This window comes from Oncorhynchus mykiss, chromosome 10 (assembly GCF_013265735.2).
Source record: "Oncorhynchus mykiss isolate Arlee chromosome 10, USDA_OmykA_1.1, whole genome shotgun sequence".
NCBI classification, from domain to species: Eukaryota; Metazoa; Chordata; class Actinopteri; order Salmoniformes; family Salmonidae; genus Oncorhynchus; species Oncorhynchus mykiss.
Genome location: NC_048574.1, coordinates 33,295,054 through 33,307,675, shown reverse-complemented (window position 1 = coordinate 33,307,675; position 12,622 = coordinate 33,295,054). Strand labels below are relative to the sequence as shown.

The window sequence follows — 12,622 nt, the reverse complement described above, 5'->3', positions numbered from 1 at the left end:
TCTTCACAAAAAAATACAGTTTTATATCTTTATGTTTGAAGCCTGAAATGTGGCAAAAAGTCGCAAAGTTCAAGGGGGCCAAATACTTTCGTAAGGCACTGTATATGTTTTTGCTATTTATTCTTTGTTATAGAGCCAAAAAGATTGGAGAAGTGGTTTACCCATACATCTCCATTTTGGATGGATAATTATTCGTGTTGTTGTTTGTTTAGTGTTTTCCAATTTTCCCAGAAGTGGTTAGAGTCTATGGATTCTTCAATTGCATTGAGCTGATTTCTGACGTGCTTTTCCTTCTTTTTCCTTAGTGCATTTCTGTATTGTTTTAGTGATTCACCATAGTGAAGGCGTAGACTCAGGTTTTCCGGGTTTCTATGTTTTTGGTTGGACAGGTTTCTCAATTTCTTTCTTAGATTTTTGCATTCTTCATCAAGCCATTTGTCATTATTGTTAATTTTCTTCGGTTTTCTATTTGAGATTTTTAGATTTGATAGGGAAGCTAAGAGGTCAAATATACTGTTAAGATTTTCTACTGCCAAGTTTACACCTTCACTATTACAGTGGAACGTTTTACCCAGGAAATTGTCTAAAAGGGATTGAATTTGTTGTTGCCTAATTGTTTTTTGGTAGGTTTCCAAACTGCATTCCTTCCATCTATAGCATTTCTTAATGTTACTCAGTTCCTTTGGCTTTGATGCCTCATGATTGAGTATTGCTCTGTTTAAGTAGACTGTGATTTTGCTGTGGTCTGATAGGGGTGTCAGTGGGCTGACTGTGAACGCTCTGAGAGACTCTGGGTTGAGGTCAGTGATAAAGTAGTCTACAGTACTACTGCCAAGAGATGAGCTATAGGTGTATCTACCATAGGAGTCCCCTCGAAGCCTACCGTTGACTATGTACATACCCAGCGTGCGACAGAGCTGCAAGAGTTGTGACCCGTTTTTGTTAGTTATGTTGTCATAGTTGTGCCTAGGGGGGCATATGTGGGAGGGAATGCTGTCACCTCCAGGCAGGTGTTTGTCCCCCTGTGTGCTGAGGGTGGCAGGTTCTTGTCCGGTTCTGGCATTTAGGTCGCCACAGACTAGTACATGTCCCTGGGCCTGGAAATGATTGATTTCCCCCTCCAGGATGGAGAAGCTGTCTTCATTAAAATATGGGGATTCTAGTGGGGGGATATAGGTAGCACACAGGAGGACATTTTTCTCTGTTAGGATAATTTCCTTTTGAATTTCTAGCCAAATGTAGAATGTTCCTGTTTTGATTAATTTAATGGAGTGAGTTAGGTCTGCTCTATACCAAATTAGCATACCCCCTGAGTCCCTTCCCTGTTTCACACCTGGTAGTTTGGTGGATGGGACTACCAGCTCTCTGTAACCTAGAGGGCAACCAGTGGGTCCGTCTCCTCTATACCAGGTTTCTTGCAGGATGACAATGTCTGTATTACCGATTTCTTTGGTGAAGTCCGGGTTTCTGCTCTTTAGGCCAAAGGCAGATGACCTCAGGCCTTGGATATTCCAGGATAATATAGTGAAGGCTTTTTGTTCCATAGAGTGTCCAATGTTGTTGGTTGTGGTTTGGCCTTAGGCCAGTAAGTGTGAGCAGAGCCTGCTGAGCATCTGGTACATGCCATTGGCTTGGGCGAGTGTGAGAGTGGGGGTTGGGACTGTTTGCCCGCTCACTACCTGGGCGTATGTGTGGCTTCCATGTTGAGGCCCTCTTTGCGTGGGTGGGGTGCATGGGGTGGGCAGGAGTGGCCATAGGTCTGATCTAAGGGGGCCTAAATGGGGTGTGGGCATGGTTGACGTGGGGGGGGTGTTGATTGGTTGGGGTGGGGGTGTGGATGTGTCTGGGTGTACTGTGGTCTGGAAGTAATTCCTCTTGGCGTGGGTCCTCTATGTGTAGGTCCAGGGGGGGGTCCTGCAGATCTGGGAGGGTGTCTCGCTGGTCTGGGTGGGGTGTCTTGATCTGTTGCTCCTGTGTGAAGTGTTGGGGATACGTTTGAGAGCGATGTCCTTTAGAGTTCGGGCAAAGGTGGGCACTGCTGCCTTGTAGAGGTGGACCTGGTCATAGAGGCTGTTCAAGTCCAGGGTGGAGTGGTGGGCCAGGAAAACGTTTGGTTTTGAGGCACAGTCACGGGAAATACTTGCATTTACCCGCTGTATTGTGGCAGGGTGGAAGTCTTTTCGTGGTAGCAGGGTGGAGATAACCACTTGTGCGTTGGGGAAAGTAGAAGAAGCCTTTTCAATCACTCCCTTCAGTGCTGTGGCCACTCTTTCCTGCTGTGCTCTCAGGTCGTTTGTGCCTGTGTGTATTATTATGTGGCTGGGTGAGCCTAGTTTGGCCTCAGACAGAAGGTCTAGGGTGCGCTGGGTGTTTGGACACCAGAGTTTAGACACACTGTGTTTGGGAAAAAGTTTTTTTTCTTCTATATATTTCCCATTTGAGTTCATAAGTAGTACAATCTGTGTCTTGTGTTTGTCCTCAGTGGGTGTGGGGGGGTTGTCAGAAGGGCTATCAGGGTGGCTGACAGGGGGGGTGCTCAGAGGGGGTGAGAGCCTCTGGGCTTGGGGTTCTTCATTTGTCTGTTCTGCTGTGATGTCGACTCTATGGTCAGGGTCTGGTGTGGACTGTTCTGCTGTGGTGTCGACTCTATGGTCAGGGTCTGGTGTGGACTGTTCTGCTGTGGTGTCGACTCTATGGTCAGGGTCTGGTGTGGACTGTTCTGCTGTGGTGTCGACTCTATGGTCAGGGTCTGGTGTGGACTGTTCTGCTGTGGTGTCAAGACTTTTGTTGGGTGCTGAGGTGGGCTGTTCTGCTGGCTTCTCTGTGGGGGTGGCCACCTCTCTAGTGGGTTGTTCTCTGTCACACGCCGTCCCCCTCAACTTCTCCTCCATCCCCCCCACCCTCTCCTCCATCCCCCTCAACCTCTCCTCCACCAGCAGTCTGATACTCTCCTCTAGTGCTCTGTTCTGCTCCTCTTTCTCCTGTTGTATTTGTCTCACCACTGTCCAAAGAGCAGATATGTCTCTGTCCACCTCCAGCTCTCCGGGTCTGGTTAAGGGGCTGTTGTTGTGCTGGACTGTTGTCTGGGTCTGTGCTGACTGAAGTGTAATCACCTGCTGTTCCAGCTCCACCTGCCTTACCTCCAGCTGGGTGAATTTGTCCTTCATTTCAATGAGGGAGTGGTAATCTGTGCTGGGAGGTTGACTCTCCGCTGGGGGTTGCTCATCTGTGGGGTTACATAATGAGGAGGTCTGGTCTGACCCGCTCGGTGTGGGGGTATCTTTATCAAGGGAGAGCTTCTCCTGCTGGGCTAATTCTTTGATTAACAAAGGGGTAGTGTGCTAATATAGCGCTGTGCCATGCCAGGGGATGGTTTGTGTGGAAGATAAGGTTGCTGATGTTCCCATTTTTGTAATAGTCAGCAAAAGGTGTTTCTTGATTTTCCATAAGGAGCTTCATTTTGTAATCTTTTCTTGCCTTATCATTCTTTACATGCAAAGGGTACTGTATTTTAATTACCTCTGAACAGCGGGAGGGAGCTTCTAAGGCCTCTCCATTTGGTTGGGGTAGACTGTGTGATTCTCCTGCCATTGTTGGGCTAATGGGCTTTGACACCTCTCACTTGACACGTCAGTGCTAGTTGAAGCTGTATCAAGCTTGGTAGAATTATGTTAGAATTCAGTCCTTATAAAATAATGTGTATTTTTCTTCTTGGCTTTTGGAAATAAAATATAGTTTCAGACTAAACATTACTCACTCAGTTCCAGGTTGGATGGTGTTTTCAGGTTTCTGTTGTTTTCCAGAGAATTTGCTGTATAGGGTAATAAATCCTTGGTAGTTGTGAACTTTCCAGGTGATTCCGTAATTCCGTCCAAAATCAGGTTGTAGGTTTTAAGTTTTGATTTGAAGTAGGGGTTATGTTGTAGAGGGTAGAATCCAGTATGTATCTCTCTCTGCCTCTCGCTCTCTCTCTGCCTCTCGCTCTCTCTCTGCCTCTCGCTCTCTCTCTGCCTCTCGCTCTCTCTCTGCCTCTCGCTCTCTCTGTCTCTGCCTCTCTCTCTGTCTCTGCCTCTCTCTCTGTATCTGCCTCTCTCTCTGTCTCTGCCTCTCTCTCTGTCTCTCTCTCTGTCTCTCTCTCTGCCTCTCTCTCTGCCTCTCTCTCTGCCTCTCTCTCTGCCTCTCTCTCTGCCTCTCTCTCTGCCTCTCTCTCTGCCTCTCTCTCTCTCGCTCTCTCTCGCTCTCTCTCGCTCTCTCTCGCTCTCTCTCGCTCTCTCTCGCTCTCTCTCGCTCTCTCTCTCTCGCTCTCTCTCGCTCTCTCTCGCTCTCTGCCTCTCTCGCTCTCTCGCTCTCTGCCTCTCTCGCTCTCTGCCTCTCTCGCTCTCTGCCTCTCTCGCTCTCTGCCTCTCTCTCTCTCTGCCTCTCTCTCTCTGCCTCTCTCTCTCTGCCTCTCTCTCTCGCTCTCTGCCTCTCTCTCTCGCTCTCTGCCTCTCTCTCTCGCTCTCTGCCTCTCTCTCTCGCTCTCTGCCTCTCTCTCTCGCTCTCTGCCTCTCTCTCTCGCTCTCTGCCTCTCTCTCTCGCTCTCTGCCTCTCTCTCTCGCTCTCTGCCTCTCTCTCTCGCTCTCTGCCTCTCTCTCTCGCTCTCTGCCTCTCTCTCTCGCTCTCTGCCTCTCGCTCTCTGCCTCTCTCTCTCGCTCTCTGCCTCTCTCTCTCGCTCTCTGCCTCTCTCTCTCTGCCTCTCTCTGCCTCTCTCTCTAGCTCTCGCTCTCTGCCTCTCGCTCTCTGCCTCTCTCTCTCGCTCTCTGCCTCTCGCTCTCTGCCTCGCTCTCTGCCTCTCTCTCGCTCTCTGCCTCTCTCTCGCTCTCTGCCTCTCTCTCGCTCTCTGCCTCTCTCTCGCTCTCTGCCTCTCGCTCTCTGCCTCTCGCTCTCTGCCTCTCGCTCTCTGCCTCTCTGCCTCTCTCTCTCGCTCTCTGCCGCTCTCTGCCTCTCTCTCTCTGCCTCTCTCTCTCTGCCTCTCTCTCTAGCTCTCTGCCTCTCTCTCGCTCTCTGCCTCTCTCGCTCTCTGCCTCTCTCGCTCTCTGCCTCTCTCGCTCTCTGCCTCTCTCGCTCTCTGCCTCTCTCGCTCTCTGCCTCTCTCGCTCTCTGCCTCTCTCGCTCTCGCTCTCTGCCTCTCTGCCGCTCTCTGCCTCTCTCTCTCTCTCTCTCTGCCTCTCTGCCTCTCTCTGCCTCTCTCTCTCTCTCTCTCTCTGCCTCTCTCTCTCGCTCTCTGCCTCTCTCTCTCCCTCTCTGCCTCGCTCTCTGCCTCTCTGCCGCTCTCTGCCTCTGCCTCTCTCTCTCTCTGCCTCTTTCTCTCTCTCTGCCTCTCTCTCTCGCTCTCTGCCTCTCTCTCTCGCTCTCTGCCTCTCTCTCTCGCTCTCTGCCTCTCTCTCTCGCTCTCTGCCTCGCTCTCTGCCTCTCTGCTGCTCTCGCTCTCTGCCTCTCTGCCTCTCTCTCTCTCTGCCTCTCTCTCTCTCTCTCTCTGCCTCTCTCTCTCTCTCTCTCTGCCTCTCTCTCTGCCTCTCTCTCTCTCTCTCTCTGCCTCTCTCTCTCTCTCTGCCTCTCTCTCTCTCTCTGCCTCTCTCTCTCTCTCTGCCTCTCTCTCTCTCTCTGCCTCTCTCTCTCTCTCTGCCTCTCTCTCTCGCTCTCTGCCTCTCTCTCTCTCGCTCTCTGCCTCTCTCTCTCCCTCTCTCTCTAGCTCTCTGCCTCTCTGCCGCTCTCTGCCTCGCTCTCTCTCTGCCTCTCTCTCTCTGCCTCTCTCTCTCTGCCTCTCTATCTCTGCCTCTCTATCTCTGCCTCTCTCTAGCTCTCTGCCTCTCTCTTGCGCTCTGCCTCTCGCTCTCGCTCTCTCTGCCTCGCTCTCTCGCTCTCTCTCTCTGCGCCCCTCTTGCTCTCTCTCTGCTTCCTTCTCGCTCTCTCTGCCTCGCTCTCTGCCTCTCTCTCTCTCGCTCTCTGCCTCTCTCTCTCTCGCTCTCTGCCTCTCTCTGCCTCTCTCTCTCGCTCTCTGCCTCGCTCTCTCGCTCTCTGCCTCTCTCTCTCGCTCTCTGCCCCTCTCTCTCGCTCTCTGCCCCTCTCTCTCGCTCTCTGCCTCTCTCTCTCGCTCTCTGCCTCTCTCTCTCGCTCTCTGCCTCTCTCTCTCGCTCTCTGCCTCTCTCTCTCGCTCTCTGCCTCTCTCGCTCTCTGCCGCTCTCTGCCTCTCTGCCTCTGCCTCTCTCTCTGCCTCCATCTGCCTCTCTCTCTCTCTCGTTCCTGCTCTCTCTGCCTCTCTCTCTCTCTCGTTCCTGCTCTCTCTGCCTCGCTCTCTCTCTGCGTCCCTCTCGCTCTCTCTCGCTCTCTCTCTGCGTCCCTCTCGCTCTCTCTCGCTCTCTCTCTGCGCCCATCTCACTCTCTTCGCTCTCTCTGCCTCGCTCTCTGCCTCTCTCTCTCGCTCTCTGCCTCTCTCTCGCTCTCTGCCTCTCTCTCGCTCTCTGCCTCTCTCTCGCTCTCTGCCTCTCTCTCGCTCTCTGCCTCTCTCTCGCTCTCTGCCTCTCTCTCGCTCTCTGCCTCTCTCTCGCTCTCTGCCTCTCTCTCGCTCTCTGCCTCTCTCTCGCTCTCTGCCCCTCTCTCGCTCTCTGCCCCTCTCTCGCTCTCTGCCCCTCTCTCTCTCTCTGCCTCTCTCTCTCTGCCTCTCTCTCTCTGCCTCTCTCTCTCTGCCTCTCTCTTGCTGTCTGCCTCTCTCTTGCTCTCTGCCTCTCTCTTGCTCTCTGCCTCTCGCTCTCGCTCTCTCTGCCTCGCTCTCTCTCTCTGCGCCCCTCTCGCTCTCTCTCTGCGCCCCTCTCGCTCTCTCTCTGCGCCCCTCTCGCTCTCTCTCGCTCTCTCTGCCTCGCTCTCTGCCTCTCGCTCTCTGCCTCTCTCTGCCTCGCTCTCTCGCTCTCTCTCTCGCTCTCTGCCTCTCTCTCTCGCTCTCTGCCTCTCTCTCTCGCTCTCTGCCTCTCTCTCTCGCTCTCTGCCTCTCTCTCTCGCTCTCTGCCTCTCTCTCTCGCTCTCTGCCTCTCTCTCTCGCTCTCTGCCTCTCTCTCGCTCTCTGCCTCTCTCTCGCTCTCTGCCTCTCTCTCGCTCTCTGCCTCTCTCTCGCTCTCTGCCTCGCTCTCTCGCTCTCTGCTCTCGCTCTCTCTCTCTGTGTCCCTCTCGCTCTCTCTCTGCGCCCCTCTCGCTCTCTCTCTCTCGCTCTCTGCCTCGCTCTCTGCCTCTCTCTCTCTCGCTCTCTGCCTCTCTCTGCCTCTCTCTGCCTCTCTCTGCCTCTCTCTGCCTCTCTCTGCCTCTCTCTGCCTCTCTCTGCCTCTCTCTGCCTCTCTCGCTCTCTGCCTCTCTCGCTCTCTGCCTCTCTCGCTCTCTGCCTCTCTCGCTCTCTGCCTCTCTCGCTCTCTGCCTCTCTCGCTCTCTGCCTCTCTCGCTCTCTCTCATTCTCTCTGCCTCTCTCTCTGCCTCTATCTCTCTCTCTCTGCCTCTCTCTCTCTCTCTGCCTCTCTCTCTCTCTGCCTCTCTCTCTCTCTGCCTCTCTCTCTCTCTGCCTCTCTCTCTCTGCCTCTCTCTCTCTCTCTCTGCCTCTCTCTCTCTCTCTCTGCCTCTCCCTCGCTCTCTGCCTCTCTCTCTGCCTCGCTCTCTGCCTCTCTGCCGCTCTCGCTCTCTGCCTCTCTCGCTCTCTGCCGCTCTCGCTCTCTGCCTCTCTGCCTCTCTCGCTCTCTGCCTCTCTCGCTCTCTGCCTCTCTCGCTCTCTGCCTCTCTCGCTCTCTGCCTCTCTCGCTCTCTGCCTCTCTCGCTCTCTGCCTCTCTCGCTCTCTGCCTCTCTCGCTCTCTGCCTCTCTCGCTCTCTGCCTCTCTCGCTCTCTGCCTCTCTCGCTCTCTGCCTCTGCCTCTCTCTCTCTGCCTCTCTCTCTGCCTCTCTCTCTCTCTCTCTGCCTCTCTCTCTCTGCCTCTCTCTCTCTCTCTCTCTGCCTCTCTCTCTCTCTCTGCCTCTCTCTCGCTCTCTGCCTCTCTCTCTCGCTCTCTGCCTCTCTCTCTCGCTCTCTGCCTCTCTCTCTCGCTCTCTGCCTCTCTCTCTCGCTCTCTGCCTCTCTCTCTCGCTCTCTGCCTCTCTGCCTCTCTGCCTCTCTGCCTCTCTCGCTCTCTGCCTCTCTCGCTCTCTGCCTCTCTCGCTCTCTGCCTCTCTCGCTCTCTGCCTCTCTCGCTCTCTGCCTCTCTCTCTCGCTCTCTGCCTCTCTCTCTCGCTCTCTGCCTCTCTCTCTCGCTCTCTGCCTCTCTCTCTCGCTCTCTGCCTCTCTCTCTCGCTCTCTGCCTCTCTCTCTCGCTCTCTGCCTCTCTGCCTCTCTGCCTCTCTCGCTCTCTGCCTCTCTCGCTCTCTGCCTCTCTCGCTCTCTGCCTCTCTCGCTCTCTGCCTCTCTCGCTCTCTGCCTCTCTCGCTCTCTGCCTCTCTCGCTCTCTGCCTCTCTCGCTCTCTGCCTCTCTCGCTCTCTGCCTCTCTCGCTCTCTGCCTCTCTCGCTCTCTGCCTCTCTCGCTCTCTGCCTCTCTCGCTCTCTGCCTCTCTCGCTCTCTGCCGCTCTCGCTCTCTCGCTCTCTGCCTCTCTCGCTCTCTCGCTCTCTGCCTCTCTCGCTCTCTCGCTCTCTGCCTCTCTCTCTCGCTCTCTGCCTCTCTCTCGCTCTCTGCCTCTCTCTCGCTCTCTGCCTCTCTCTCTCTCTCTGCCTCTCTCTCTCTCTCTGCCTCTCTCTCGCTCTCTGCCTCTCTCTCTCGCTCTCTGCCTCTCTCTCTCGCTCTCTGCCTCTCTCGCTCTCTGCCTCTCTGCCGCTCTCGCTCTCTGCCTCTCTCGCTCTCTGCCTCTCTCGCTCTCTGCCTCTCTCGCTCTCTGCCTCTCTCACTCTCTGCCTCTCGCGCCTCTCTCTCTCGCTCTCTCTGCCTGTCTCACTGATGACCTGTGTGTCTCCTGACAGCATCAGCAGACTCTACTGAACCAGCTGAGGGAGGTCACAGGCACCACAGACATACAGCTACTTCAGCAGGCCCTGCAGGTAACAAACACAGAGGCCCTGCGGTGTGGATGCGGTGATGTTAGTGACTCACGCATCTCCCCGGCCTAATTCCCCTCTTTTTAAATCTCTTTATTTGCAATGTCTGATCGTGTTGATATTTAGTCGGACACAAGGTTGTTTAAAATAGTAAATCTTTCTCCTAGCTGATACTGATTTTCAGGGATGCATTTCTAAATGGTGTGACATGGTTTAAAATGTTACTGTTTAGTGTTTATGTTCTAAATTCTCCAGTGGGAGTTCTGCACATTTATTTATATTCAACCAATTCATCAGCCCATAAGCTTTATTGACCACCCAGAAGAGTCTACATGTCAACCCGTCTCTGACTGTCTAGCTATAACCCTGCTGTCCCTGCAGGTCAGTCATGGAGACCTGGCGGAGGCGGTGGCCTTTCTGACGGAGAAGAAGGCCAAGGTGCCCCAGCAGGATGAGGCCACCTACTACCAGACCACCCAGGTGGGCAACGACAGATACATCAGCGTTGGCAGCCAGGCAGACACCAGTGAGTACCTACCTCACCCAGCGCTGCCCGGGGCAGGCCCTAGCCAGGGAGATACTAGTGAGTACCGCTACCTACCTCATCTCATGTATATGCATAAGAAAAAATCTGTAGGCCTCAAGCCTGAATGTACTGAATGTTTAACTCTACTGTCTCCACTGATTCCATTTCTATCATATTTTTCCAGTTGTTCCCATTCATTTTGGTATTGAAGCTCTAAGTGAGCAGTTAACGTAGCATTAAGGTCTGAGTGGGATGTCTGTTAGCAGGATGCCTCCTGGCTCTCATGCAAGACAAGGGCTTATTTTGTTGAAATTACATGGTGTCATTTCAGGGGAATTTTCTGAGATGGGCACGAGAATTCCTGCAGAGGCATATCCTTCTCTGTTCAGGACCACCAGAGAAGGTCATATATCCTGACACGCCCCTTTGACTTTAATGCGGGAGTGGCCTGATTTAATGAACTTACACGCTTCCTCGGATACATGTCAAATAAGGAAAACAACCTAGTTAACCCAGTCTAAGGGGTATAGAGTAGTCTGGGGGAGGGGAAAACCATGGTGCTCCATTTACTACTCTGATGACTAACCTTCATCTTTTTATAGGCTTTTCTAACATTAAAGGCTACTGTACACTTAGGCTCTCCTCTTCCCTTTGTCTTTTTACGTGGTGATGAAAAGGATATTGTCGGTTTGCCCTTTCCCCTGACACTTATGTGAGAGGGATTATTAAGTCAGTAAGGCCTGAATCTTAACTTGTAATGTGTGCACTTAACTCAATTTCAGCATAGAATTGGGACTTGTATGTATGTATGTATGTATGTATGTATGTAGGTACATTAGCGTTCAAAAGTTTGGGGTCACTTATAAATGTCCACATTTTTTTGTCCATTAAAATAACATCACATTAATCTGAAATACAGTGTAGACATTGTTAATGTTGTAAATGACTTGTAGCTGGAAATGGCAGATTATTTTTAATGGAATATCTACATAGGCGTACAGAGGCCCATTATCAGCAACCATCACTCCTGTGTTCCAATGGCACGTTGTTTGCTAATCCAAGTAATTTTAAAAGCCTAATTGATCATAAGCAAACCCTTTTTGCAATTATGTTAGCACTGCTGAAAACTGGCCCTCTCTTCTGACTAGTTGAGTATCTGGAGCATCAGCATTTGTGGGTTCGATTACAGGCTCAAAATGGCCAGAAACAAAGACAAAACTCGCCAGTCTATTCTTGTTCTGAGAAATTAAGGCTATTCCAAGCGAGAAATTGCCAAGAAACTGAAGATCTCGTACAATGAGGTGTACTACTCCCTTCACAGAACAGCACAAACTGGCTCTAACCAGAATATAATGACTGGGAGGCCCGGGTGCACAACTGAGCAAGAGGACAAGTACATTAGTGTCTAGTTTGAGAAACAGACGGCTCACAACTCCTCAACTGACAGCTTAATTAAATAGTATCCGCAAAACACCAGTCTCAACGTCAACAGTGAAGAGGTGACTCCGGAATGCTGGCCTTGGCAGAGTTCCTCTGTCCATTGTCTGCATTATTTTGCCCATCTAATCTTTTCTTTTTATTGGCCAGTCTGAGATATGGCTTTTTCTTTGCAACTCTTGACATTGAGACTGGTGTTTTGCGGGTACTATTTAATGAAGCTGCCAGTGAGGTGTCTTTCTCAAACTAGACAATCTAATGTACTTGTCCTCTTGCTCAGTTGTGCACTGGGGCCTCCCACCCTTTCTATTCTGGTTAGAGTCAGTTTGTGCTGTTCTGTGAAGGGAGTAGTACACAGTAGAGGTCGACCGATTATGATTTTTCAACGCTGATACCGATTATTGGAGGACCAAAAAAGCTGATACCGATTAATTGGCAGATTTCAAATGTAAAAAAATAAAATGTATTTGTAATAATGACAATTACAACAATACTGAATTAACACTTATTTTAACTTTAATAAAATACATCAATAAAATCAATTTAGCCTCAAGTAGATAATGAAACATGTTCAATTTGGTTTAAATAATGCAAAAACAAAGTGTTGGAGAAGAACGTAAAAGTACAATATGTGCTATGTAAGAAAGCTAACGTTTCAGTTCCTTGCTCAGAACATGAGAACATATGAAAGCTGGTGGTTCCTTTTAACATGAGTCTTTAATATTCCCAGGTAAGACGTTTTAGGTTGTGCTTATTATAGGACTATTTCCCTCTATACCATTTGTATTTCATTAACCTTTGACTATTGGATGTTCTTATAGGCACTTTAGTATTGGCAGTGTAACAGTATAGCTTCCGTCCCTCTCCTCGCTCCTCCCTGGGCTCGAACCAACAACACAATGACAACAGCCACCACATCAAAGCAGCATTACCCATGCAGAGCAAGGGAAACAACCACCCCAAGGCTCAGAGTGAGTGAAGTTTGAAACGCTATTAGCGCGCGCTAACTAGCCAGCCATTTCACGTCGGTTACACCAACCTCATCTCGGGAGTTGATAGGTTTGAAGTCATAAACAGCACAATGCTTGACGCACAACGAAGAGCTGCTGGCAAAACGCACAAAAGTGCTGTTTGAATTAATGTTTACGTGCCTGCTTCTGCCTGTCAGATACTTGTATGCTTGTATGCTCAGTCAGATTATATGCAACACAGGACACGCTTGATAATATCTAGTAATATCATCAACCATGTGTAGTTAACTAGTGATTATGATTGATTGTTTTTTATAAGATAAGTTTAATGCTAGCTAGCAACGTACCTTGGCTTACTGCATTTGCGTAACAGGCAGTCTCCTTGTGGAGTGCAATGAGAGAGAGGCAGGTCGTTATTACGTTGGACTAGTTAACTGTAAGGTTGCAAGATTGGATCCCCAGAGCTGACAAGGTGAAAATCTGTCTTTCTGCCCCTGATCGAGGCAGTTAACCCACCGTTCCTAGGCCGTCATTGAAAATAAGAATGTGTTCTTAACTGACTTGCCTAGTTAAATAAAGATTAAATAAAGGTGTAAAAAAAAAATATTTAAAAAA

The 12,622-nt window shown here is 50.8% G+C and overlaps 1 protein-coding gene across 5 annotated transcripts in view; it reads left to right on the top strand.

Annotated features, from left to right (window-relative positions):
• Positions 1–12,622, top strand: part of LOC110533674 (ubiquitin carboxyl-terminal hydrolase 25) — a 60,328-nt gene that overhangs the window by 10,596 nt on the left and 37,110 nt on the right. For 4 of the 5 annotated variants that reach the window (XM_021618112.2, XM_021618117.2, XM_021618115.2 and 1 more), the window contains exons 2-3: positions 8,999–9,076; positions 9,455–9,656. In XM_021618112.2, coding sequence (XP_021473787.1) covers positions 8,999–9,076; positions 9,455–9,656 — 280 coding nt within the window. The remainder of the gene's footprint in view (positions 1–8,998; positions 9,077–9,454; positions 9,657–12,622) is intronic. The other variant, XM_021618114.2, reaches the window with a different exon arrangement.